This window comes from Prionailurus viverrinus, chromosome B3, assembly GCF_022837055.1.
Source record: "Prionailurus viverrinus isolate Anna chromosome B3, UM_Priviv_1.0, whole genome shotgun sequence".
In the NCBI taxonomy this organism is placed as follows: Eukaryota; Metazoa; Chordata; class Mammalia; order Carnivora; family Felidae; genus Prionailurus; species Prionailurus viverrinus.
Genome location: NC_062566.1, coordinates 140,511,348 through 140,538,539, shown reverse-complemented (window position 1 = coordinate 140,538,539; position 27,192 = coordinate 140,511,348). Strand labels below are relative to the sequence as shown.

General features: G+C 52.6%; 1 protein-coding gene across 1 annotated transcript in view; it reads left to right on the top strand.

Moving 5' to 3' along the window:
* Positions 1 to 27,192, top strand: part of CDC42BPB (CDC42 binding protein kinase beta) — a 101,757-nt gene that overhangs the window by 54,734 nt on the left and 19,831 nt on the right. Inside the window, exons 6-22 of the mRNA XM_047861635.1 lie at positions 2,233 to 2,326; positions 3,936 to 4,136; positions 5,674 to 5,922; positions 8,488 to 8,567; positions 10,267 to 10,433; positions 10,555 to 10,674; positions 11,445 to 11,578; positions 12,949 to 13,191; positions 14,605 to 14,715; positions 16,033 to 16,277; positions 16,384 to 16,489; positions 16,846 to 16,970; positions 17,385 to 17,490; positions 19,900 to 20,048; positions 21,442 to 21,536; positions 23,269 to 23,348; positions 27,002 to 27,091. Coding sequence (XP_047717591.1) covers positions 2,233 to 2,326; positions 3,936 to 4,136; positions 5,674 to 5,922; positions 8,488 to 8,567; positions 10,267 to 10,433; positions 10,555 to 10,674; positions 11,445 to 11,578; positions 12,949 to 13,191; positions 14,605 to 14,715; positions 16,033 to 16,277; positions 16,384 to 16,489; positions 16,846 to 16,970; positions 17,385 to 17,490; positions 19,900 to 20,048; positions 21,442 to 21,536; positions 23,269 to 23,348; positions 27,002 to 27,091 — 2,395 coding nt within the window. The remainder of the gene's footprint in view (positions 1 to 2,232; positions 2,327 to 3,935; positions 4,137 to 5,673; positions 5,923 to 8,487; positions 8,568 to 10,266; positions 10,434 to 10,554; positions 10,675 to 11,444; positions 11,579 to 12,948; positions 13,192 to 14,604; positions 14,716 to 16,032; positions 16,278 to 16,383; positions 16,490 to 16,845; positions 16,971 to 17,384; positions 17,491 to 19,899; positions 20,049 to 21,441; positions 21,537 to 23,268; positions 23,349 to 27,001; positions 27,092 to 27,192) is intronic.

Below are 27,192 nucleotides of genomic sequence, written 5' to 3'. Positions count from 1 at the left end.
GCATTCGACGGGGCCGGAAATGAGTGTGTGTCGTCAGCACAGCAGCCGTGTCCCTGCTGGATTTAAGAAGCAGGACTCAGACCCTGTGCTACAGCTGTGGGGCCTTTTCTGTGGCCGGATGTGGGCGGTGGGGACTCGGGCCGTGCCCACCGCCCTCCGGCCGGGCTGCTGCAGGCAGAGCAGGTGCTCCCTGGCTTTGGCAGCGTGGGAAGCGGTGGGCAGCCGGGACCAGGGAGCAGGGCACACAGGCGGGTACAGCCCCTTCTGGAGCGGTCAGCCCCAGATCACAGCAGAGGCAGAAACGAAGAGTGACAGTCACTTGCCTTCGAGGACATGACGTCCCCAGAGAGAACGGAGAGTGCAGCTCAGAAACAAAGTCAGAACGGTGCAGTTTTAGGAGAAGGAATATCCAGAGAACGAAAACAAAAACGGGAGCAAATAGAAAGCTGCGCGGGAGAGATGCAGGCTGAAGCAGAGGGATCTGACGAAGGTAGCCCGGGGCAGGCTGGGTGGCCGCTGTGGTTCTGGAGCGGGTCTGATTTTACCTTTAGGAGGCCCTCCTGTTGTCCCAAGACCAGCTCACTTAGGAAGTGTGTCTTTGCCCCAGTGAGGTGAGATGACGTCTTTATCACGCACTCACTCCCCATGACGTTCTATCCTGTCGTCTTTCTGTCTGTCTGTGCACCAGGGCCGTACCGCTTTAATTTTGGAGGCAGAAGCCGTGTCGGACTAGTTCCCCCATCAGACCCCTTTCTTTCTCTCCAGGGTTTTTCTAGCTGTCCTCACGCATTAATTGATCCATGTGAACTTTAGTATCAGGTTGGCTCCAAGAAACAGGACATGGGAAAATTTTTAATTTGATGGGCCCATCAATCTGTAATGCAGTCCCCCTTTTTTTTTTTTTTTTTTTAACTTCTGGAAGGTTCTCTCAGATTGTAGATTCAAATATTATGTTTTATTCTTTTATTCTTTCAATTTCTTTGGGGACTCCAGTTATTTGTATGTGTCGTCTATTTTCATTCCTCTAGATCTTTCCCTCCCTTTCTTCAGTGCCCTTTCATTAGATTTTTACTGGAATTTGTTCTATGGGCATCTTATAATTTAGTCACCATTCCTGATAAGATTTTGTCTTCTGTTTCTTCCTTGAGTTAAATCTCTTCATTTCTTCCTGCTTTTGTCTGGTTCTGTTCTTAATTTTTTATTTTTCTGACTCATTGAGGGTTTGCTTTGTTTTTCCTCTTTATTTCGGTTTGGGGTGCTGCGCTGGTTTCTTTTGCTTTGTGGATCTTTCTTTGGGTAAGAATTGTCGTCATCTTCTCACCTTTGTTTGTGAGATGCGTCCCTGATGTTGGGAGTAGCTGAGGTGTGGTGTTCTGTCGTGTGAGCACATACCTGAGCTCCTCTTGGTGAACATCTGCCTTTCCTCCTGAAGTCTGTTCCCTTTTGTGCCGTCCAGTCACATGAACTTGTTTGACCAGGAAGGAGAGCTTGTGCTTTAAAGGCCGTCCGCCTCCCCAGGGGCCCCACGTTTGCAGGTCCACAGAGCAGCAGGTCGGCCGTGGACCTGCCTTCCTTCCATAAACTTGCTGCTGACAGCTAGACAGATGGCTTAGGTCTTCAGCCCCCGGGTCTTTGTCCGCCAGATACAGCGTGGGGTACGTGGGGGGCTGTTGGCCTGCCGTGGTCTTGCCCCAGAGCCTCACCTGTCTCTTGCTCTCATCACGTCTGTGCTCAGACACCCTTTGCCCCGTTTTCTGCTGCTTCTGGTTTCTTCCCAGCGCTTATCGTGGGCGTCATACCCTGGTGCTGACTGAGACCACGTGCGTGTTCGTGCGTTCGCACGTTCGTTTTCTGCCCTCTCAGCTGGTGGAAGTTTCGTGATGGCAGGGGCTGTGGGGTCTGGTTACTGTCATAGACCTGGGGTCAAGCACAGCACCGGGCACCAAGGAGACGCTCAGGAAGCATGGTCAGCTGTGCGGTGGGAACAAGATGGTGTGTCGTCGGATTGACTGGGGATTAGCTCACGCACAGGAGTGAGCGGTAGTGGTGGTGACTGCCCCTCCGTACGCGTGTGTGAGTAGAGTGCCATGGAGAGACGTTTTCCCGAGATTGCCACAACTGTCCTGAAATGGCATTAGCGTTTCCTCGGCGGGTACGCCACTGGTGACAGGCTTTGACCTGCCTAATGTGTGGCGTGGAAATGGTTGACTCGCTGATTTGTTTTACTCACAGAGACATCAAACCTGACAATGTCCTTTTGGACGTGAATGGTCACATCCGCCTGGCCGACTTTGGATCCTGTTTGAAGATGAGTGACGATGGAACTGTAGGTATTTCTGTTGGAGATTTTTCATTTGGTTCTGGGTTTTGCTTGTAGTTAGAAGGGACTCAACATTTCAATTTGAGATCCAATTAAGAAACCAAGTTTATGAATGCGAATTAAAAAGATTCACACTTGGGGGACAGTTTAAATTTTCTGATTCAGTTGAAAACCTCGGTTTTGATGTCCATGTCTCGTCGGTAGTACGTGTGCCTTCTGAGTTGGGGGTCGCCCCCTTCCTCACGCGGCGAGGTGGCTGAGCACGCCATTGCCGCAGCGGCACGCGGGCCCCCTCGGTCCTTTCTTGAAACGTCTGGTGCGGGCCGGTCAGGCGCTCAGATGTCGACTGTGTTGGCGACTCCTCATTTCCGTGTGCGGGCAGGTAACTCCCTGTCAGGCGGGGCTCTTCTCTCTGTGGCTGTTGTCCGTCTAGAAACAGGGACCCTTGATGCTGGGGTCGCTCCCTCTCTTCCCACCAAAGCAGTCTCTTATTTCCCCAGTCTTGACCGCGTGTTGCTTAGTTGAGGTCGGTGCCGCCCTCGAATCCAGCCTTCCGACGACAGGCGTGGCGGTCTCGGACCGGGCTCGAGTGTCGGTTCCCTTTCCTGCCCGCACGTCCCCTCACCCTGCCCGCGCTGCCACCTCACGCCGGTCTCCCCGCTGTCCACCGCACGGTTCCTGCAGCCGGGCAGCCGAGCGGGGAAGTGACTCTGGTCACATGACGGAGGCCGACCTCCCCGCGGTCCAGTCTGACCCGGGTGCTGCTCGTACCCCTGGGCCCCTCCTCAGACATGACCCGAGGGAGAGTCTGTCTGGCCTTCCTCGGCCAGGCCTCCTGTTCTGGTTGCTCCCTCAGCCTAATGGACTTTGTTCTCCATGCGCCCCAAGACCAGTCTGGTTCCTCAGCTGCCCCGCTGCCCCCTTGTTTTCTCACGACGCTCACTGCCCTCGCTGGCCACGGCTTTCCGGAGCGATGGCCCCACGTCAAGCCTGTCCCTGCTGACGTCAGTGGCCGAGGAACTGTCCTTTCCCCTGTAGAGGCCTGAGCCTCCGGGTTCCCCATCTGGAGAATTCCTGAGTACCCAGCCAGTGCCTGGACTATTTCCAGATGTTCCCATTTGGGAGATGGAAGGGTAGGCCCTGGGGGAGCAGCCTTAGCGTCTGTGGAAACAGACATTCAGTGTCTTGGGCCCCACCCTAGAATTTCTGTTTCACAAGAGCCCGGGTGGCCTGTGTGCACACGGAAGTTTGCGAAGGGTTGGCCTGAACACACATGGCTTCTGGACCGCACTTTGGGCAGCGACAGAGGATGTGGGAAATGCCACCCCTTGAGGGACCGCAGTGCCCTCTGGGGGCTGTGCTGGGCACGCGGGCAAGGAGAGACCAGGCATGCGAGGCCATCTCACGCGTTCTGGAAACTGCCCCACGTTTACTGCTGCAGGAGAGCATTCATTTGCAGCGAATTTTGAATTACTAGGGTTGTAAATCATGCTCGTGTGCTAGTTTTATTCCACGATTATTTCATCATTTGCTATCAGTGTCTTAGAAGGAGTAGTTGGGAATTTGGAATCGGAGCTGCCCCAGGATTTCCCTCCAACACCCCCTCTCCTTCAAGGTCCAGTCCTCTGTGGCCGTGGGCACTCCTGACTACATCTCGCCGGAGATCCTGCAGGCCATGGAGGACGGCATGGGCAAGTACGGCCCCGAGTGTGACTGGTGGTCTCTGGGCGTCTGCATGTACGAGATGCTGTATGGAGAGACGCCCTTCTACGCAGAGTCCCTCGTGGAGACCTACGGAAAGATCATGAACCACGAAGTAAGATGTCGCATCTCCACGTCCTGTTTGTTCGAGTCCCGAGGCAGGGGCCCGGAGGCGGGAGGGCTGCTGGGAAGCTGTCCGCGTCTTTGGGGAGGAGACGATAGGGTTGGAGCAGGCTGCTGGCCGCCGGACAGGAGCAGAGATTTGCGGGTGGAGTCGGCACAAGCTGCCCGCACGGGAGGTGTGGGCGTGGGGGGAGAGCGAGAACTTCGAGCTGGAGTGGCGGTGTTCGGGGCAGGCCCCGGAGAGGCGGGCCTCCGCGGGGCTGTGCCGGGTGTGGCCTCGGGATGGCGGGGGGCGGGGGCCCGTTGGGCTCTTCCACCTGTGGGTCTGGATTCATCAGTGTGACCACAGCTGCTCTTCTCGAGTCTGCTTCCCGGAGATTACTCGTCCGGACCAGGCCAGGCGCCTGTGCTCAGCACTCTCCCACCTCCTTGACCCGGCTTCCTTTTCCCTTTCCAGCTGTGCCTTTCCCCCCCTTGACCTTGCCTCCCATTGGCCTCGCCTTCATTTCTTGTTCGTTTTCCCATTGCTCTTCCGCTTCCTGTTTTGTCACCTGTTTCCCTTAGTCACATGTGTCCTCATGCCGCTCCCACCCTGTGGCCGTGTGCTCACCGCCTCCTTCCCCAGTCTGTCACCCGCACCCCCCCGGTGAGCTTCTCTCTGCTGACCGGTCCTCAGCCCCGTCCCCCAGCAACTCTTTGTGTTGGGGGCCCGTGAACACTAACGTGGTGGGTGGTCTGCCATGTAACTCCCAATTGGGGCAAGCCATGGTTTTTAAAGACACTTTCCCAGAATAGAGATGATTGTTTTCACTTGGAAGTTAGCTTGGCCTTACCAGAAAAACAGCACAAAAGTGCATAGCGTAGACGGCGGAAATCACCCTCTCCGCGTCTTGGCGATAAATGCCGTCACGGTACCGAACAGGACTCCGTGGATTCTAAAGAGCCTGCTGGCAAGGGGCACGTGCCCCTGTGGGGCCTGGTCCGGCGCTTCCTGTGCGCCCGCCGGTCTGATCTTCGGTAGCGTTCCTGCCCTCCCTCTTTCTGGATGATAGAGGTGGGGCCTGGGCCTCAGCGCTCGGGCCCGCTGCCGTGCTGGGTGTGTGTTTGTGGGGCCGCGTCTGAGTGAATGGCATCACGTCACATACGACCAGGTGTTTCGTCATCCTTCTGTCCAGCGCACGACGCTTTTCTGTAGAACAAAATCTTAGGGGTAGACTTGCGCCAGATGCTGGCAGACGCACTGTGGAAGAGCTCCGTGCCAGCCGGTTCCGCCACAGCATGTGGTCGGCGCCCTTTGCCACTTTGATGGGTGAAAATTTATCATTAATTTACATGTAACATGGTAACGAGTAACCGGCACGACTAAGGATTTTCTCATTAGAATCAAATGTCGTTAGCTTTGGTTTGCATTTAGCTACCGTGAAATTAGAAAGGACTGTTGACTCTGTTTTGTTTCCTGTAATGTCTGTACATCTTGGGTTTTTCTGAATAAGTTTTCATCTCGTGTCCACCGGCCGCTTGCCCCCCAGGAGCGATTTCAGTTTCCGTCCCACGTCACGGATGTGTCTGAAGAAGCCAAAGACCTCATCCAAAGACTCATCTGCAGCAGAGAGCGCCGGCTGGGCCAGAATGGGATAGAAGACTTCAAAAAGCATGCGTTCTTTGAAGGTCTGAATTGGGAAAATATACGAAACCTGGAAGCACCTTATATTCCCGACGTGAGCAGTCCTTCTGACACCTCCAACTTCGACGTGGACGACGACGTGCTGAGAAACACCGTAAGTGTGAACAAGCACCTCCGTCCCCGTGGCGTCCCGGCGGGTCTGAAGCCAGCAGTGGTCTGTTGGAGGGTGTGGATTGTCAGCAGGATCTTAGAGCCGTGTTGGTTCTTTTTAAAAGTGTGGCGTTGCGTTTCCCGAAAATACACCTTTTATTCCAGCCTTCAGCTTGGTAGTAATGTCCCCTTTAAAATTTTTTTTTTTTTTTCAACGTTTATTTATTTTTGGGACAGAGAGAGACAGGGCATGAACGGGGGGGAGGGGCAGAGAGAGAGGGAGACACAGAATCGGAAACAGGCTCCAGGCTCTGAGCCATCAGCCCAGAGCCCGACGCGGGGCTCGAACCCACGGACCGCGAGATCGTGACCTGGCTGAAGTCGGACGCTTAACCGACTGCGCCACCCAGGCGCCCCGAGTAATGTCCCCTTTAAGACACAGAGACCACAGCCACCTCCTTTCATTGTGCTTTGCAGATACTGGGTTTTTACAGATTAAAGGTTCGTGGCCAGCCTGCCCCCAGCAAGTCTTCTGGTGCCATTTTTCCAACAGTATTTGCTTACTTCGTCTCCCGTGTCACGTTTTGGTGATTGTCACAGTATTCCAAACTTTTTCATTATTACTGCCTTTGTTGCAGCGATCTGTGGTCAGTGCTTATGACTTGCTGAAAGCTCAGATGATGGTTAGCATCTCTTAGCAGTGTTTCTGTTTAAGTTCATTTATTTATTTTGAGAGAGAGTGTGTGTGTGAGTGCACAAGTTGGGGAGGAGCGGGGAGAGAGAATCCCAGGCTCCGTGCTCTGCGTGGAGCCTGGCATAGGACCCCATCCCACAACGGTGAGATCATGACGCGGGCTGAAATCAAGAGTCAGATGCTTCACTGACTGACCCACCCAGGTGCTCCCCTCCTTCCCCCGGTAAACTATTTTGTTTTTAACTTGTTTTAATGTTTATTTATTTTTGAGAGAGAGACACACACACAGACAGAGCACCAGTAGGGGAGGAGCAAAGAGAGAGGGAGACACAGAATCCAAAGCAGACTCCAGGCTCCGAGCTGTCGTCACAGAGCCCGATGCGGGGCTCAAGCTCACAAGCCGTGAGATCATGACCTGAGCTGAAGTTGGACGCTTAACCAGCTGAGCCACTCAGGTGCCCCCTCTGTTTTTAAATTAAGTTATGAAATTTATTTGTTCAGACATAATGCTGTTGCACACTCAGTAGACTATAGCATAGTGGAAACTTTCACATACACTGGGAAACCAAAAATACACTTGACTCGCTCTGTTGTGATAGTTTATTGTGGTGTCTGGAACCACGCCCGATATTTTTCCGAGGTCCGCCTGTACTCTGCTTGAGTAAAATGGAGTTAAATGGCTCTTCTCCTTTAGACTCACCAGAAACACTTACGCTGTATTTTCATGGCACTCAGCAGTGTCGGAGATGTTACCGTCCTGGAGCTTCGCCTCAGCCCTGTCACCACTTGCAGACTTCGAGGCCCTGAGCTGGCGAGGGGCTCGGCCTGCAGCCCCACGGCGGACTTGGAGCCCCTGGGACTCTGGTCCCCCCTGCATGAGCACCTAGCGCTCCGGCCGTCACGGTTCTGTGTCTGCACGTGTGTTTCTTTACACGGCCGGGCTTTGGGAGCAACCAAGACTGTGTGTGGCTTCTGAGTCCTCCCACTGACGCCTAACGTCGTGGATCCTCCAGATTGGGCCCTGGCTCTGGGGCCGTCCGGTGCGGGGCTGGTCCGACGGCCTCTGGTGCGTGAGTCGGCACCATCTTGTCTTTGCTCAGAGGCTCTAAGGTTATTTTGATCTCCTCAAATCCAGCCGTTTAAGTCCATACAGGGGACTTGTTTTGGGGATAGAAGAAGTGAGGTTTGACCAAATAGAAGAAAAGTCTTGATCACTCCCTAGGGAATTTCTCTGGCTCAAATAAGAGCTGAACCGTAGACCTCCTGGAGAAAAGACAGAGAAAAGTAGTGTCATCGTGGAAAGGGTTTTCTTAGACTGCAAAGAAACTATTTCTACAATGACATTTCCCAGATAAAGTATAACTTTGGTTTCACGTTTAATAAAGAAGGATCCTGACACTGAAAACCAGAGCCTGTAACACGTTAATCTAAAATAAATAAAACCTAATCGAAGATAAATCTAAAATAAACCCATCTTCCTTGGGTTCCAAGCCTACCTCTGCCGTTGGCCTCTGTTTCTCCCAAGAGCCTGAGAGCCCCCAGCCTCTGCCTCACAACCCTCCCGGGGCTGCGCCAGCGCCCGCCAGCTCGCCTCTGCTCAGGGCCGACGAGTGTGGCACCAGGGTGCCATCCAAGTGTGGCCTGGGTCATTAACCATCCTCTGAAGCAGTGTGTTTGTTCTCTTAACTGCATCGTGGGCACAGCCAGGACTGAAAATACAAGTCTGCCAGTGCTGTGCCCCCTCGCGGGGACGCTGGGCTCGGTGTCCTAGAAGGCCACGTGATTCTCTCTAGTGCACGCAGTTTCACCCGTTGCTAATGTTCTTTCCCTTTGTTCTAACATGGATTTCATGTTGTTGTATGTGTTCTCATGCAGGAAATACTACCTCCTGGTTCTCACACAGGCTTCTCTGGGCTCCATTTGCCATTCATCGGCTTTACATTTACAACGGAAAGGTGGGTCCAGCTCTGTGGTTCCCCAGGCAGAGGCTTCCCTTGGGCGAGATGGCAGTTGATGGGCGAGCTCCGGGCGGGTGGGTGCTGCGTCAGCCCTGGGACAGCCACGCCCCAGGGAGCTGTGGGCAGGTGGGACAGGTGTCCTTGAAAAAGGACACCTGATGAAAACACACAGTGACCTGTAGCAGGGTCGGCCGGCTTCTCCACAAAGGGTGGTCTCTGTTAGGTAGTCGTCTTTTTTTAACAACCCTTTAAAACGTGAAACCCATTCTTAGCTCATGGGAGGTGCAGTCAGCTGACTTCTGACTTACGGGCCATCAGTGTTGTCAGGATTCATTCCGGTAGACTTTCAGGGGCTCCCGGTCAGGCCCAGCTTTCGTTACGGCACCGTGCTAGCTTTTGTGAGGATCTTATTGCAGCTCTGTAGCTCCCCCCGGGGGGCTGGAGCACGGTCCCAGACAGGCTGGCAGTCTGGAGAGCCGGGAGGGCTCCAGCCCTGAGCGCCGCGCTGACTGTACCTGTCAGCCTCTGTCTTGAATGGGCCTCTTTGCCAAGTTGTTGCCTGAGGGTTGTACCTGCTTTGAACAGGAAACTGGGCCAGGAGGGGAGGGGAGGGGAGGGAGGGCAAAATGAAACAGACGGAACCTCAAAGCGCCTGAAGGAGGGCTACGTGGCCTTCTAGCGGCTCATACCTCAGTGGCTGGGAACTCCTTCCGGAGAGGACGGTTTCTGCTCAAGCCCGCAGAAACTCTCCTGGTGTAAGGTGCCAGGGCTCAACGGCACTTCAGCCAGAGTGACAGCAGACGCCTTGTAGCCTGCAGGAAGGGGTCTTAGATCTGGGAGGCACGGTGACCTCTTAATCCCTCATGCAGAGGTTCTGGATTTTTCTGATCCGTTCCAACTCAGTGGGCACTTGTTAAACCTGCAGGTCCCAGGCCCACCCGCCAAGGCTCCAGTTTGGCGGGTCAGGCCCAGGGCCGTCCTCCTGGGACAGACCCCGTGGTGCTGGCACCGCGTTCTCGGGCCACCTTTGAGAAACACTGGCCGGGCCTTGCATACACGTGTGCCCGGTACCTTTGCTGCACTCCGGGCGGCAGGACTCGGAGAAGGCTCCCTGGCGTCGCTGTCGTGTTAAAAGCGGGAGGAACTAAGTAACCGGTGGCCTGGTTTTGAGGGAGAGAACCACTTCGGGTCTCAGTCTGGGTGCGTGCAGGCTGCGGACTGGCTCTGGCGAGTGGCCGTGCCGCCCCCAGTGCTAGCGGCCGTCCAGTCTGCAGGGGAAGGTGAGCCCTGTCCTCAGACTGCTCAGGAAGCCCTCGGCGGCAGGAGTGCCCAGGGCCGTCCAGCGAGGGCTTGGCGAGGCCCCCACGCCCAGCTCCTCACACGGATGTCTCCTGTGGCGTTTCTGGGCGCGCGTAAGCGATGACGCAGAAAGTACGCTTGCCTCCTTGGCAGAGGCCTTTTCCTTGACCCCTTCTGAGGGCACGGCCTTGTCCGCCACTACCCCCCCCCCCCCCGTCATCCCATCACTTGCTGTAAGGAGGTCTCCCTTCTGAATTTTGGCTCCATCCACAACGGTCTGGCCACGGGCCTTCGTCTGCCTGTTCAAAAGACTTCTCTTGGGCCCCAGCGAGTCTCCAGATGCCGAAGAAGTCGCCGTACGCTCCGTGGATCAGAAACCCCGTTGCTTTATTTGCAGCTGCTTTTCTGACCGAGGCTCCCTAAAGAGCATAATGCAGTCCAACACGCTGAGCAAAGACGAGGGTGTGCAGCGGGACCTGGAGAACAGCCTGCAGGTGGAAGCGTACGAGAGGAGGATCCGGAGGCTGGAGCAGGAGAAGCTGGAGCTGAGCAGGAAGCTGCAAGGTGAGCGCCGGTCTCCGCTCGCCCCGCCCCCCCCGCTCGCGCCCGCGTCCCCCTCCCCCCCCCCCCCCCGCCCCCTCCGCTCACCCTGTCCCCTTCCCTCACGCCTGTCTCCCTGCCGTAGAGTCCACCCAGACGGTGCAGTCCCTGCACGGCTCCACCCGGGCCCTGGGCGGCGCAGCCCGCGATAAGGAAATCAAAAAGCTAAATGAGGAGATAGAGCGTCTGAAGAATAAAATAGCAGGTAGGTGTCTTCAAGAGGCTGCTTCGTCTGTGTTCTTGGGCGTTAATCCCGTCCAAGAGGATTTTCAGAGTCCTTTTCGTTGGGTGGAAAAGAACAGCTTCTGTAACCTGTTGACAGGTCTCCCGTTTCTTTCCGTCCGTTCACCTGACGTTCTCTCTCCGACTTGCTTGGCCCACAAATGAGAGACTTTTACAGTTGCAGCTAGAATCACTTCTTAGCATTTGACCCGTAAAGTCTCAGAAAGGTTTACATTTCTCTGTCCCATTCTCCCCTTGGGGGCCCTGAGGCACCAGTGCCACAGCGTATTTCTCCCCGAAGCGTCCTCAGTGGCTGTGCCTGCCGTTTGCAGTATTTTAGGGGCTGGCTCCGTCGTCACCATCTGTCCTTTGCGGCTCCTAGATTATCAAAGCTTCCTGAAGATTCAAATCGCTTTCGAGTCTTAATCCTCAGCCCTCCATTTTCTCTCTGGAACCCCAGCATCCTGGTGCTGAGAGGGGCCCCGAGTGAGCCCATGATAAGCCTTACCGCGCACCTCGGTTGCCCTGTGCCCGCGCACACGGGCTCACGCGGTCCCCGGTCCCCAGGGGAGAGCGATTACCCCGTCAGTCCACGCGGGTGGCTGCATACGTGACTTTTCCATGTGTGAGAAAGCAAGAAGGTTACTAAGCGATAAAGCGAGTGAAGAATCCTTAACGAATTCACTATCAGGAAGTCCGCTGACGTGAAGTTTTTCCCGTAAGGGAACGCGGTTTATTTTCTCTTCTGTTCAGACTCCAATAGGCTCGAGCGACAGCTGGAGGACACGGTGACCCTTCGCCAGGAGCATGAGGATTCCACACAGCGGCTGAAAGGCCTGGAGAAGCAGTACCGCGTGGTGCGGCAGGAAAAGGAGGATTTTCACAAGGTAGTTGGGGGTGATTTCACGTGAGACAGGTTTCAGCGATGTGCAGTTGTGACCTTGAAGTTGTGTGGGGGTCTGAGCTCTCCTCGGCCCTCGTCCGCGCCCTGGGCTGTGTTGCGTGCAGTCCACGAGGGGCCAGACCGCCTCAGGGTCATGCCGTGCCGCTGACCACGCAGCCTGCCAGGTGGCTGGCCGTGAAGTGGGCGGCCTCAGCACCGGTCACCACATCGGTCCTCGCCACAGGCCTGCTGGGCGGGCTGTGCACCAGGACCCGGCGATGCCCAGGGCCTGAGGGTCCCCGCGTCCCCACAGCAGCTGACCCAGCTGGGTTCACACGCTGGTATCCGGTGCCAGGCTCCTCCCCCTTCCAGCGGCCTCCTCCCCTTCTTTCAGCAGGGGCTCTTTGTGTGACAGGGCCTTGCAAAAGAAACCGTTTGTTAAAATTTGGGTGATTCCCCCCAAAACCCCTTTATAAATTTGATTTTCAGTAAAATAGATTGTATGTTCAGTCGGTAGTGTATTCATACCAGGATTGTTTTCTAAAGTACATTCGTTTATACACTTAAGTCATTAAACCTGCAGTTTGCTATGTGTTCTCCAAAACGTGCAGGATTTCAGACCCAGATTGTTCAGTCTGTCGTGGTGTCCTAACCACAGCGCTTTGTCGAGAAGTGCACAGGGGACAGGAGACTCCCCGGTACTCTAGTGTAGGTTCAGCAGCTCACTGAGCCTGGCCCGGCCCTGGTGGAGTCCCCCCTTCCCCCCAGATCCAGCTACTTCCGATATCAGACTAATAGGTGCCACCGTGACTGTGCCACCCAGTCGTAGACGAATTGGCTGCGGGAAGGGGAGGCCACGGGTGCAGCCAGGGGGGCCACCATAACCTCACTCTCGTGAGGGGCTAGCTGTCCAACCGTCGTTTTTATGTGGTTCTTTACTTTGATGGAACTCTTAAGCTTTTTTGTACGTAACATGTTCTTTCCCAGTTCTGCTGTTTCAATAACTGGGTTGGTGACCACATTCACGCTCCGTCCACCTTTATGGCCTTGTGGACGGCATAGGGGAGAGGTTGAAACACGTGAGCCTGTGCTGTGAGCAGGCCTTCCCGCTGGCTGGCAGAGCTCGGGCTTCTGGTCGCCGCGTAATTGGGGGTCTTTCCCGGAGTGAGTTCGATCTTAGCACCTCTGCTCAGGTGGGTCTTCTTCCAGGCTGCGCGTAGCTGTGCTGGGGCCTAGCAAAGGGCTTTTTCACAGAGGTGAGCCCTCGGCTCTCGGCCGTGGCCTGTAAGCAGCATTTGCCGGAGAGGATTGAACGGCCAGCCTTCCGCGTCTCTGCGAAGCAAACGTAAAACCTCTGTCGTTCTTTCTGTTCAGCAACTGATCGAAGCTTCCGAGCGATTGAAGTCCCAGGCCAGAGAGCTCAAAGACGCCCACCAGCAACGCAAGCTGGCCCTGCAGGAGTCCTCCGAGCTGAACGAGCGCATGGCAGAACTCCGCTCCCAGAAGCAAAAGGCATCCCGGCAGCTGCGGGACAAAGAGGAAGAGGTAGAGGTAGCCATGCAGAAGATCGACTCCATGCGGCAGGAAATCCGCAAGTCGGAGAAGTTGAGGAAGGAGGTAGCTTCATAGCCGTTTCGGGGATTGTACTGTTCGGGCTTTTCTATGCTCCTACTAGAACACCTTTGAGAACATGGGCTGAATTACATGAGTTACTTTAAAACGGATCTTAAATTTTATGAGAAGCCAAGTAAGTTGACCTGCCAAGTATTTCCTTTGTACTTCTCAGCCCCCGATGCCTATTGGTGGAATTATTAAAAGACATTTCTTAGGGCATTAGTTTTTAAAAATTCCCTTTTAAAGCAAATAGAGGGTATTTCTGCCCGACAAACAGAACGTAAACATGTCGGGACGTAGTTGGCACAGCACAGCCTACGTGAATACGAGTCCTACGTCCATAAGGGGCGGCCAGGAGGACGACCGGGCTCAGCCTGGCGCCCCCAGTCAGCCCAGTGGCTCTGAAACTTTGGTTTCGGGACTACATCATGCTCTTAAGAACTGTTGAGGCCCCCAAAGAGCTTTCGTTTGTGGCGGTTACAGCTCCTCATACTTACCAGGTTAGAGATTAAAACACTTTTTTCAGTTCAACAGTAAACCCGTTACGTGTTAACTGACGGTTTTTGTGAAAAGTAACTCCCTTCCCCCATCTGGTGAGAAGAATGGCATTTTTACATTTTTGTGCTTTTCTTTAATAACTGGCTTGATAAACTATTTCTGCATTCGTTCTGTTGTGTTACACTGTTTTAGATAAAGTATTTGAAGAAAACCCAGATGATTAGAAAAAGAAGGGCCTTTTTTAGAAAGGGCCCCAGGACCCCGCTTTGAGAACTGGCTGCCCTAGACACTCCAAATACTCTTCCATTAACGAGTGTCATATTTTAAGCAGCCCTTAGGATTGAATTCTGTTACAACTTGCTTGGTAAAAAATCGGATGCTCTATAAGTACATGCTCTTTGTCAGTCGGTCTCAAAACACCTACTTGTTTTTTTTCCGTTTATTTTGCAACCCAGATGCATTTGTAGCTATAGCATCAGTGGAACCCCTAGCGAAGCATTAGTGTCCACACTCCGGGCAGGTCACTGCAGCATCTGGGATCTGCTTTAAAGTAAAGGGAGAGGGCACTCAGCCGGCCGAGGTGCAGGGGGCCCTTTCCGCTGCTCCCTGCTTGGGCACGTGCGCGTGACCTTCACCAGTCGATAGATGGATTCGTGATCTGCAGACATCCCAGTTGCCTGTGTCGCCAGTCCGTCTCCTGTCCGGAAACTTAATGCCAAGTTGTTGGTTTACATTAGAATTTAAACTTGGTTTATTAGTAACCAGCTGTTCCAGTCGAGCCTTAAAGTGTCTTTCTCCGCCGTTACCTGGGCCTGGGATCGGGTGCGGAGGTAGGAGCGACAGGCCCTCAGGGCCGTCCGCAGAGAGCCCCAGGGCAGGGCCGGCTTCGTGCTGGTGAGCGCTGTGCCCCCCTTGCAGCTGGAAGCCCGCCTGGAGGACACCGTCGCCGAGGCCTCCCGGGAGCGCAAGCTTCGCGAGCACAGCGAGAACTTCTCCAAGCAAGTGGAGAGTGAGCTCGAGGCCCTCAAGGTAGTACCTGTAGGAGACCAGCCCATCCTCCTTCCTGACTGTCGTGCTGGGAGTCCTCCCGCGTGGTGGGCTTGTCCGGAAGGACGGGGTGTGGAGAGGGGACAGGTCACAAACGTGCCTTCTTTCCGTTTAGAACCTGAGTTCCTTCGCTGTTTTCCTTCCTTAAAGTGTCAGGCAGTGTCTCGTAAGTCCTGGTAAACTAACGCCTGACACCTGCTGTGTGTTCAGTGAGACCATTTCTGAAAAAGTTCCTTAAAGCCCGTGTCCTGCCACTGAAGTTGAAGACAGGCCAGTGGCCCGGGGCCAGGGGCAGCCAGGCGCCTCGGGAGGGAGTGAGTGAGCGAGCGAGCAGAGAGGTGCCAGGGGCCAGCACAGGGGTGAGGAGGTGGGGGAGGGGGGGCTCTTTGTTAGCCTGGCGTGACCTCAGGGGCACGAGTCCCCTTTCTGAGCCTGGGTTTCCTCATCTGCCGGTGGAGACGATGGGCCCGCTCTCTCCCCAGCATGTACCCCGGGCGGGCCTGTTTCCCTCCATCGTCCTTGCTGCCGTCTGGGCCTGTGGGCGGCAGCCCCGGGGCCTGGACTTCTGCCCGCTCGTGCCTGAGTCTGCTCGTCGCTGCCAGTGCTGACAGTCCACCCCCCCCCCCCCCCCCCCCCCCCCGGCGGCAACCAGGGCATGTCCTGTCCTCAGTGCCCCAGCAGCTCTGAGTGACTCGGGCCCTGACAGAGCCCCTCCCAGCGTTTCCCGCCCAGCTCACTGTGTTCACCTTGCTGTTTGTCACCGTGCTGAAGAACCTTCTGCCTGATGTGGCACTTCACGTGTCCCCGCGTCAATGGCTCCTTTAACTGTCCGCTGGGCACCACACCCCCACGCTTCACCGCGTTGCCCTGTGTCAGTGTCTCGTTGCTCATTTGCTGCTTGGCCGTCGGTCTTTCCCTGTCTGCCCCACAAGAGCAGGGACCTCGATGTGACCCTCTTAACCACAAAGGTGCCTGACACATAGTTGCCCGAATGAACAAACTGTGAGGAGGCTTTGGGGACCGATTGTGTCAGGGTGTAGACAGAGCTTCCGGGGTCCTAGGCAGATCTGGGCACGTCCCTTGTGCAAGGTAGGTGCTGTCAGCCCCTCAAATCTGCCCAACGGTTGTTAGAAGGACCTCGCGACCGTGGCCGGCTGCGTCGGGCGCGGTGTCTGCCATTGGTGGGGAGGGGACAGAAGAACCCGCGTGTACGGGTGCCCGCACAGGGTGTGGGTGGAGGGCCGTGTGGCCCTCCAGGGGAAGACACGGACCTGTAATTTATTTTACCTTTCTCTTCAGATGAAGCAAGGAGGCCGGGGCCCGGGGGCCACCTTAGAACATCAGCAGGAGATTTCCAAAATCAAATCTGAACTTGAGAAGAAAGTCCTGTTCTATGAAGAGGAGTTGGTCAGGCGTGAGGCCTCCCATGTGCTGGAAGTAAAAAATGTGAAAAAGGAGGTACACGATTCGGAAAGCCACCAGCTGGCCCTGCAGAAGGAAGTTCTCGTGCTGAAAGACAAATTGGAAAAGTCAAAGCGAGAACGGTAGGTTTCCACGCGCCCTTCGGTGCTGTGAGCGCGGGCTTGTGCCCCCGCCACCGAGAGGATTGGCTCACGGAGCTTCTGAACCGCCGCTCTCGCACCTTCCCAGGCACGCCGAAATGGAGGAAGCAGTCGGCACGATAAGAGACAAATACGAGCGCGAAAGGGCGATGCTGTTTGAGGAAAACAAGAAGCTGACAGCTGAGAACGAGCGGGTAATCTAGTCCGTGCCACCGCTCGGGGCTCTAGTTCCCGGTCGCGGGTCCTGGGAGTCGGGTGGTTTACGCAGCTTGCTTCCTACGTGAAGTAACACGTTTCCATTGGGTTAGAAGCTGCTAATTTCCTGAAATCCCCTGCTCTTGTCATTTGTCTGCTCAGATTTGGGTTGAAATGTGACCAGAGTTAGATACGTTTGAAAAGTCCGTATCTGAGATGAAGTTTGGAGCAAAATCTCCCAACGATTTAAGAAAACTTTCAAAATCTTCCAAAGAACATGTAGCTTTAATAACGCTAAGGTCACGTTTAAAGGACACCAAATAACGAGTCATGTGGTACAATTGTTTAATTTCAGCTTTGTTCCTTTGTGGATAAACTCACAGCTCAAAATAGACAGCTGGAGGATGAACTACAGGACCTGGCGGCCAAGAAGGAGTCGGTGGCCCACTGGGAAGCCCAGATCGCAGAGATCATTCAGTGGTATGTGTGCCCGCCCGCCCTTCCCCAGCCCTGCCACACCGCTCGCGCTCCCTCCACCCGCGCCGCCGCCCCGAGGCCTCGGCACGGACCCGCCACCCTCTCCCGAATCGCCGCTGTCGAGGGGCCGCAGTTCTGTCCGGTGCCCTTCACATTGGACTATAGGTGGAGAAAGTGCACCAGGTCCCTGGAGGCGTGGGTCAGGCTGGCACACCCCACACGTTCTAGCGAAAGGGAGGCCGGGCCCCCGCGCAACACGGCAGAGAGGGACTGGGGTGGCCCTTGTTAGCGGAGCCGTTCGTTGGTCGTGGGCGACCGCTCCGGCTGATGGGACGCTATGTCGCTTTGTCCCACGGGGGGCAGGAACCTGTCCTCGTTTTCGGCTCCTCTCACTGGGTCTCTATGGTCCTTCTCTAGGGTCAGTGACGAGAAAGATGCCCGAGGTTACCTTCAGGCTCTTGCTTCCAAGATGACCGAAGAGCTCGAGACACTGAGGAGCTCCAGTCTGGGATCGAGAGCACTGGTAGGCTTTGTTCTGAACCGTGTCTTTTTATGATGATGGGACTCCCCAGTGGCTTTACCTTGAACATGAGTGTAGAAACTCAGTGCCGGGCAAGTAACTCGGGTGATGCGGGCCTCCGTGTGGCCAGGGACGCCCCCCAGGTGCAGAGCGCCGCTGTCTGAACTACTGGGAGACCACAGCCACTCTGTGGAGGGACTGCAGTTCGCGCGACGGGCTCCTGCCGTCAAGGAGATGGGTTTTGTCCATTCTCTCACTCCCCCCCCCGCCCCCCCCCCCCCCAGTCAGTGGTCCATGTGTTTCGAGTGCCCAGAGTTTGGCGAGCCGTCTCCACCCAGGCTCACTTCTGGGCGCAACCCCACGTGTCCCTCCTTCTGTCTGCCTTTCTTACAATATGTGTGTGTAAGTTATTCTGTAAGTGACGAACACTAGTAACAATAAAGGTGTAGGGGAACTGTTTCATTAGCGTTTTAGTTAGAACTTCACAAACCCAGATTTTTATTCCCTGTTTTGCTGGTTTGAAGATCTGTTTGCCCCAAAGGGTGTTGTTACGTCAAATGTCATTACTCCTCATCCTGTCACCTGAGCACCCGGCACATATACCATCTTGTCGAAGAATACAGCTGTGTTCTTCGCTCTGTAATTGGAGAACATATTCATTTTTTGATTTTAGATTTAGAAGTACCAATTCAAATGATCAAGTTTTTTTCATTTCTGCGTTTTCTCTTCCAGTCATATCTACGGGTATACTCGCGCTTGTGAACTGCGTTAAATAAACCTAGAGCATAAACCTTATGAAAGATGAAAGAATATAGCCCTAGGTCCTTTTAGCAAAATGGGATGATTGAGATCCTTGTTGCAGAATTCTGTGTGAACAGTCCTTCCTGTTGAAGGACTGACTGATGAAAGTGTATTTGCTTCCTGTCCATAGAAGTGTATTGTTCACTCGTTGATTCTTGAGGAAATCCGTGTGGGCCATGGTCATCTGAAGACTCAGGCTTCTGACATTCACTGGGTTCATCACAGTCGTTGGCGTCCGATAAAGCGCCCGTTTCTCTGTCCCTGCAAACCCCTAGTCAGTTCCCTTTTCTTCTCTTTATGGACAGAAAACGAAAAATTCTCAGCTGTGTGGACTGAAAGCTTTTAAAAAAGTCTAATAAAGTGGAATCTCCAGATTCCTTCTGTCCCTCTCGTGAGCGGATGGAACACGGGCAGCATCTCGGTGGGAGAAGGGGAGCACGCTGCCATCCAGCTGATCTCGGTCACTGTTAACCTCACCCTGCTGAGCCCTCCATCCTTGCTCTTCCTGCCGCTTCAGTCTTCCGTTGTGGGCAGGGATGATTGATGAGTAATGACGTAATTGCTCGGATAGTGAAATAGGAGATGTTTCAAGATAAAGGAAGAGTAAGATAATGGAGACCCCCACAATATATCATACGTTTGTAAGAGAGTCTAACGGGCCCAAATAGAAATTGCACTCCTGGTTGAGTTTTATTCTTTAAAAAAAATTTTTTTTAGCTGCAGCTCATTCTTTTGAAGATCTCTAATAAAGAATAAAAGTCATAAAAAGCCCAGACTAAAATTGGGTCTGATGGACTTTGATGATATCTAATAGTATCAAATTAATATTTAAGTTAATTAAGTTAATATTTAAACGTGATAATAAAAGTTTAAGATTAGAAGAAGATGAATTATGTGTCAACATTTTTTTAAACAAGTAAATATCTCAAAAATATATCTTTAAAGGGGCACCTGGGTGGCTCAGGTCATGGTCTCACGGTTCGTGAGTTCGAGCCCCACATCAGGCTCTGTGCCGACAGCTCAGAGCCTGGAGCCTGCTTTGGATTCTGTCTTCCTCTCTGTGCCCCATCCCTGTTCATGCTCTTTCTCTCTGTCTCTCAAAAATGAATAAATGTTAAAAAAAAATGTAGAAACATATGTATCTTTATGAGTGCCTGGGTGACTCAGTTAGTTAAGCATCAGCTCAGGTCATGATCTCACGGTTCATGAGTTTGAGCCCCGCATCAGGCTATCTTTCAGCGTAGAGCCTGCTTCAGACCCTCTGTCTCCTTCCCTCTCTTCTCCCCGGCTCACATGCATACACATGTTCTCTCTCTCAATAAATAAATAAATAAAGTCAATAAATAATATCTTAGAGCGCTTGGGTGGTTCAGTTAGTTAAGCTGACTTCATCTTAGGTCATGATCTCACAGTTTATGGATTCGAGCCCCACATCAGGCTCTGTGCTGACAGCTCAGAGGCTGGAACCTTCAGATTCTGTGTCTCCCTTGCCCTCTGCCCCTCCCCTGCTTGCACAATTCCTGTCTTTCAAAAGTAGATAAATGTCAAAAAATTTAAAAAATATATATATATATATGTATATATCTTTAATATCTGAACCATTGTCTCCAGGACCCCCTTTGGAAAGTGCGCCGTAGTCAGAAGCTAGACATGTCTGCACGGCTAGAGTTGCAATCTGCTCTTGAGGCGGAGATCCGGGCCAAACAGCTTGTTCAAGAGGAGCTGAGGAAAGTCAAAGATGCGAATCTCTCCTTTGAAAGGTACCTGGTACTGTGTTCTGACTCGATAGGGGACTGTGTGACCTTGGGCACACCCCTGCTCTGTGATATCAGTTGACTGGAAGGAGCTTTGCACGGTGGACCGTTTCTGGCCCCTAGTAGGCGCTCAGTGAGAATCGATGGCGTGGATGTGCAAATGCCCTGCGCGCATCGGAGGTCTGTGCTTATTTTCTCAGGAAGCAGTGAAGCGATGGGAGCCCGCGGTTTTGAAGTGCCAACATCTGTGTGTGTAAGAGGCAGATGCTGGTCCTCCCTGTGCCGGGTGACAAGCCACGGCCACACGTCTGAGGGACAGTTCTGGCCTGCTTGTTCCCTAAGTGCTGTTTGTTTCATCAACTTCGAGTTTTCCCTTTTAACCTGAAACTAATATTGTAAATACAGGTTGAAGACGGTATGCCTATCTCAAACTTTTTTCTGACCCTCAAGCACTGTTTTTACACAAACAGTAAATTCAGTGAATGTTTGATGAGAGGCCGCCGCTGGCAGTCTTACATGCCCAGGAGATGGTCGTGAACTGCTCTCTCGTAAAACCCAGGCCGCCCTACCTGTAGTAGCTGTTGATGTGGAAGGTGGGGACCTGGATGTCACGAACAGGGCCACTGATGGGATTACCGAGTCACACATCTTGTTAGTTTGGGGCTAAAAGAGTAAGAGTAGCGATGGCTACCGTTTAGGTACGCTCCCTGTAAGAGGTTGAGCCTATTAATCACGTGACTGTCATGGTGTTCCCAGGAGGCCAGCACTCTTGAGCCCCATTTTACAGATGAGGACAGCGAGACGCAGAGAGGTGTAGGTCAGCCAGCATCACCTGCCAATTCGGCGCAGAACCCCCACTCAGCTGCTGGACTGCACCGCTCGCCTCCTGGCCAGGTCACTGCAGCAGCCTGCCTGCTCTGTCCCTGCAGGAAAGCGTAGGAACCGAGGTCCGCCCCCCCAGCAGCTGTGCTCAGGTGGTGGTCGTGGTCTCGTGCAGCCCGCCGTCTCGCTGGTTGTGGGAATGACGTTTGGAGGTCTGATGGCTGAGTAATCTGGGTGGTGTGTCCTCGGAGGACAAAGGACTCATTTGGAAAGAGACTGGGAGGGTCGGAAACTCCACGAGGGCCTCCAGATACACCTTCATTAACCATGATTTTGAAAATCCATGTCTGTTTATAATTCTGAAATATCTGTAATCTCTGTAACGTGCTCAGCGGACTCACCCATGCCAAGAGTGGATTTGTGTTTCCGTTCGCAGCGGGGAGCCTGCCATGTTCCGGCACTTTCCCAGGCGCTGGAAATTAATCCCTGCCCTCACATCTTGACACTCACTGAATCAACGTGTAGATATCTGTTCTCAGGGTACTTAAAGCCTTCTATTTTTTATTTTTTGTTTTAGTAAACTAAAGGATTCCGAAGCCAAAAATAGAGAATTATTAGAAGAAATGGAAATTTTGAAGAAAAAGATGGAAGAAAAATTTAGAGCAGATACTGGTAAATTATAAGCTTCTGAAGTATTTAAATATAAGGTTTTTTTTAACAGCATGGTTTTATTTTAGATTTAATAGTTTTTAGTTATATAAAGAAAGCACTTAACATGATTTTGAAGCCAATATTCTGAGGTAGCGTATGTTCAAATATGCCTTTCTCGAAGGTAACCACAGTTTGTGGCTTATCCTTTCTGTTTCCTCTTGGAAGTGCAAAGCAAATACACGTGTACGTAGAGTCACCCATCCGTGTCCCCCTGATCATATGAGGCAGCCTGCTGGGGCCTCCGATCTGTGAGTGGGTAGGGCCACGGCATGAGAGGTGGCCCGGTCCCGTCCCGGCGGCACCACATCCTGCTGGGGGCTACGGACGGGGGTCGGGCTGTTCCCTCGCTGTCACAGCAGGTGCTGTAAGGAGTAGCCGTGTGTGGGTAACATGTCCTGTTCCTGTGGGGTACGTGGGGGTAGATTTTTGGAAATGGGAGTGCCGGTTAAGGAGTAAGCATGCTTGCGCTGATGCTGGCGGTGACCTCGGCCGCCCAGAGGCTTGTGCACGTGTGTCCCTGCCCGCGCGCAGGCGACGGCTGCTGCCCCACAGCCACGTGCACACAGTGTGAGCACACAGCGAACAGGTGGGAAGGAGCATTAGAATACAGATTGCGCTTGCGTCCCTCTTACGAGCAAGATTGAGCACCTTTTGTATGTTTAAGGGCTATTTGTGTTTCTTCTCTTTTTTTCTTTAATGCTTACTTGTGAGCAGGGGAGGGGCAGAGAGAGAAGGAGAGAGAGAATCCCAAGCAGGCTCTGCACTGTCAGCGCAGAGCCCAACTCGGGGCTCAGTCCCACAAAGCGCAAGGTCATGACCTGAGCTGAAATCAAGGGTTGGACGCTTAACTGCCTGGGCCACCCACGCGCCTTGAGATTTTCTTATTCTGTGATTTTTATGTATTTGTATCTTTTGCTCACTTTTTAAAATTCAGAGTAAGTTTTTTTTCTAGAAACTTTTTGTAGATGGAGAATAGAATATATAGAGCCTTTTGTTTGTGATGAAAGTTGCAAATATTTTCCCAGTTTGTCTTCTGTCATTCTTATTTTGCTTGTATTTTTTACCAAGCATAAGGTTTTTTGGGGTGTTTTTTTTGTTTTGTTTTGTTTTTTGTGCATCACATTTGTCATTTTTTTTCCCTTTTTTCAGTTACAGGGGAATATTTCTGAGTCCCCAGGTACTCAAATAATTCACTCATATTTTCTAATACTTGTATACAGGTTTAATTTTTTAAATGTGGATTACTGGTCCATTTGAAATTTACTCTGATGTGCATTTTGAGTTGTGGATCTAGTTTTTAGTTTTATCTTTTTCCTGTGGCTGGTCGTCTAATACCAGTTGTTGAGAAGTTCCTCTCCCTACCGATTTTGTATGTGACTCTTACCACATGAGGTCACCATGGGCACTTGAGTCTGTTTCTGGATTTCCTGCCCTGTTCACTGTTCACTGGCAGGAACCACTGGATTGTGATGAAAGAGGTTTCAGTAAATCTGATTTAGTATCTGGTAGATCTCCTCCCCCAACCCCTTTTTTTAAGGACTTTTGAGACACTCTCCAAATGAACTTAACTAGAATCACATCAGATTTATTCGTTAGGTTAAGGAGAATTGACATCTTGATGGTGCTGAGTCTCCCCATGGGAGCACAGATGGTCTTTTAAATTTGCCTTGACTAGTCTGTTTCTTTTTTATAGGATTGAAACTTCCAGATTTTCAGGATTCTATTTTTGAGTATTTCAACACTGCACCTCTTGGACACGATCTGACATTTAGAGTAAGTAGTTATTCTAAAAAGTGACAAATGAATTTATGATAAGTTAGAGTTGGTAAGACATGCTCTGACCACCGGTGGGGCCACAAACACACTAGTAAATTGACACCTGACAGTTTTCTCTGTCGTGCTGACCTAGGAGTGACCCAGGGTGTCAAATGGGTGAGGTTAGAGACATTTAAGGTACCGGAAATGCTCGCAGAGATGCTTCCCCAGACTTAAGTGGAAGCTAAGAAAGTGCTCAGCATCTTCAGGGAAGAATCGGCACTGGCTTCTGGCTGTGTGGTGAGCATCTCAGACGGGTTTTTATTTTTTTTTTTTTAATTAAAAAAACTTTTTTTTTAATGTTTATTTTTGAGATGGAGACAGAGCGTGAGTGGGGGAGGGGCAGAGAGAGAGGGAGACACAGAATCCGAAGCAGGCGCCAGACTCTGAGCTGTCAGCACAGGGGCTCGAACCCTCGTGAGATCATGACCTGAGCCAAAGTCGTTCACTTAACCTACTAAGCCACCCAGGCACCCCTCAGGCGGGTTTCTAAATACACATTCCCACCGTGCCGCAAATGAAGACTAAGCCAGTCTCATTACCACTTCAGTGACTTCTGTATGGCCCTCCGGTTTGGTCTCCGGTGGCCCCCGTGGGGTGGGCGGACGGGTGGTTGGGGAGAATTGTTGCCGTGGCCCGCCCCTGCTCAGCGACCCGCACCGGGTAGGCGGGGCGGCCCGAGGGAGCCATTCCGAGTGAGTCCCATCTCTCCCTTTGTGCGCTGCCCGCGGACCCAGTGCTTTCTTTACCGCTTCTCTCCAGACGATAGAGGTGGACCCTTGCTAGCAACCCTTGAAGTAAGCCAGAAAGTAAAAATAGCGAAAACAAATCTCATTAATGGGACTTCTGATGGCATGTTGTCGTTTTCATTGATTTCCATCATTTTTTTTTTTTAAGAAAACGTTAAGCCTGCGGGCAAGTTGAAAGAATACTATAGTAAACACATAGGTATCTCTCCCTGCCATTTTCTCCTAACGCACCAGTGTTTGTTTCCTAAGATGAAGGATGTTCTCCTAACACAACCATAATGTCATTGTCCTGCACGAGACCTTTGCACTGATGCTGTAGTAGAGCACGCATGTTTTACATGTCCCTTGTCCCTGAGTGTCCTTTACGGCTGGTTTGCCTCCCCTTGTCAGGGTCCAAGCAGAGCTCCTAAGTCGCATTTAGTCTTTGATCTGGAACAGTGTCCCAGTTTCTCCCCCACCCCGACCCCCACCCCCACCCTTTATAACATGGGTATTTTTGTGGTATCTGTACCAGTCGTCTCACTGAGTGTCCTACGCTCCGGATTTGTCTGATGGCTGATTTGACGTGGGTTGGACATTGTGGCAGGGATGCCGCACGGGATGTGGACGTCCCGAGTGTGTAGGCTTCGTGATGCTTTCGGCGTCAGGCGGAGGTGGCGTTTGCCAGGCCCCGCCCCGCCCCTTCGTAAGCGTCGAGCCGTCGGGAAGGCTGCCGGATGTCCGTCCGCCAGCAGCCTTGTGCCCACGGGTTGGCGAAGGCCAGCAGCCCGTGCCTGGCAGCGGTTCTTACAGAATCAAGTAGGTTTGCGTGGGTCCTGCTGCTCTGGCTCACACCTGCTCATGTTCACCTGTCAGAATGGTTTCTTGTCAAGTTGGTGATGCTCGTCTCTTCCCTGAAGGCCTGAGTTTTAAGCAGCAGATAGATTTACCTGGTCCTCACACGGCGGTTCTTTCAGAAACGTCCTGCTTCGTAAGTCTCGTCCCTCTCTCACTGCTGGAGCGCTAGACACATCGCGGCAACCCGAGGGCTGCCGTTGTTAACGGGATGGAGGCGGCCAGGAGAGCGGCGTTAGACACAGAATCGGAGCAAGAGTAGCGATCCCTGGGGCAGGTGGTTTCAGCCCGAACTCGGCGCCACTGTAGACAGCCAGCCGGGAGGTTTTGTCACGGAGCTAGATGGAGGCCGTAATCTTGGTACCGTGTCCGGGGAGTCAGCACTCCTGCCGTCTTCGTGTTTGGTCTCAGTCCCTCCTTACCTCTGTGGTTTAAGTAGCAAATCCTTGGTCAGAGTCTGGGTTTGTCAGGAGGTGTTTCCAGACCTGAGAATCGTCTTTTAGAAGCTTCTACCCTGCTTTCTCCCTATTAAACATGTTGTTAACTATTAGAACGATTGGCCACAGTGATGGAATCACTGTATTTTTCTGCAAGTTTTCATTGGTTGGGGAGTGACGGTTCTGTTCCTCGCTTCTGTCACCATCAACGACGCTGCCTCCCCCACATCTTCTCTGCTAGCCTCTTGGGAAGCAGCAGTCGCTGCTGAGGCTGGCCCCCACGCCCTCCCTGTGTCCCTAGCAGCCCTCAGTCTTGGACGACTCCTTGCCCTTAATTCCCATCCTTGGACCAACCAAGTGAAACCAGTCAGGTTTCTTAATATTCTCTTGCTCCTCGTTCATGGAGAGATGGAACGCTAATGCGTGTAACATACCGTATTTATGGGAGAAATTTGCTTACTGTTGTAGCTTTGATAATTAGCTAATTGGTAGAGCATTTCCCTTGTGAAATTAACAAATTCACAAACTGCGGTGTTTATGTGCTGTGCTACCTTCCCAGCTGAATTTGGCTCCTTCTACAGGAACCTTGTTAATTACAACTTTTGGAAAGCGTTTCTCTGATTTGCTTGATTGGGATTTCAGTGTGGAACACAGGGTAACAGCTGCAAACGGCCCCTGTAGGAACCTAGCCCAGCTACTTCTGTGTCCCAGCGCTTGCTCCCGCTCACTGCACACACGCATGGTTTATGTGTGTCTGTTTAAATAGCAATAGCCTTTCATCAGGAAATAATAACACTCCAAATGAGGTCATTAAAAAAAATTTTTTTTTTAATGTTTATTTATTTTTGAGAGAGAGAGAGAGACAGCTGTCAGCACAGAGCCTGATGCAGGGCTTGAATTCACGAACCATGAGATCATGACCTGAGCTGAAGTTGGGTGCTTCACCGACTGAGCCACCCAGGGGCCCCCAAATAAGGTCATTTTTAAGTGGTTTTAGAATAGCTTCAAATTAGATTCAAAGCTTTAGCTTCGATTTCAAACTGAAATTAATTTGGGAATCTTGAGTGCTTAGAACAAAACATTGCTTCCCCGTGTCATAAGGCTTTCAGGGAAATTCTTGCTTCTGGCCATAGGCCCACAGACCCCGATTGATCTCAGAATTTCTTCTTGATCCCTGAAATGAGGTCGAAAACATTTGACTCCTTTATCTCAACGATACCAGGTACTGATGAAATCATTTCTGAATGACAACAGTGGCTTGGTGGTTTCCAGTTTCTGCCCCTTACACAGGGCCGTGGGGAGAATGTGAGCAAGGGCTTTGGCTGGAGGGGGAGGCTTGGAGCTTCTGGCCTTCGGTAACAGCTGTGACTTGACAGACCCCACAGTCATCACTCTGGTCTTAGAATGCCATAGGTAGTGGTCCTCAGGGAAGGCAGGCTGGCTGTGAGTGAGGTGGGGTCAGATGGGAGCCAGAGCCGGGGCCAGGACCTTGGGTCCCCGGTGGAACACTCTCTAAACATAGACCACGGAATCAGAGTGTGACTTCTGCAGTTCTCTCCTTCCCACTGTTTCTTTGCCTTTATTTTCACAGAGCAGCTCCACTGGGGAGCAGGAAACACAAGCCCCGAAGCCAGAGGTGTCCCCGTCGGTGTCTGTGGCTGCAACCACAGAGCAGCAAGAAGTAAGCAGTGTCATACCATATACTACCCTGCGAGAACCTCGGGACCCACCACCCCCATGCCCGTGTGCCACATGCTGCCCTCGGAGAACAGAGGCTGCCCT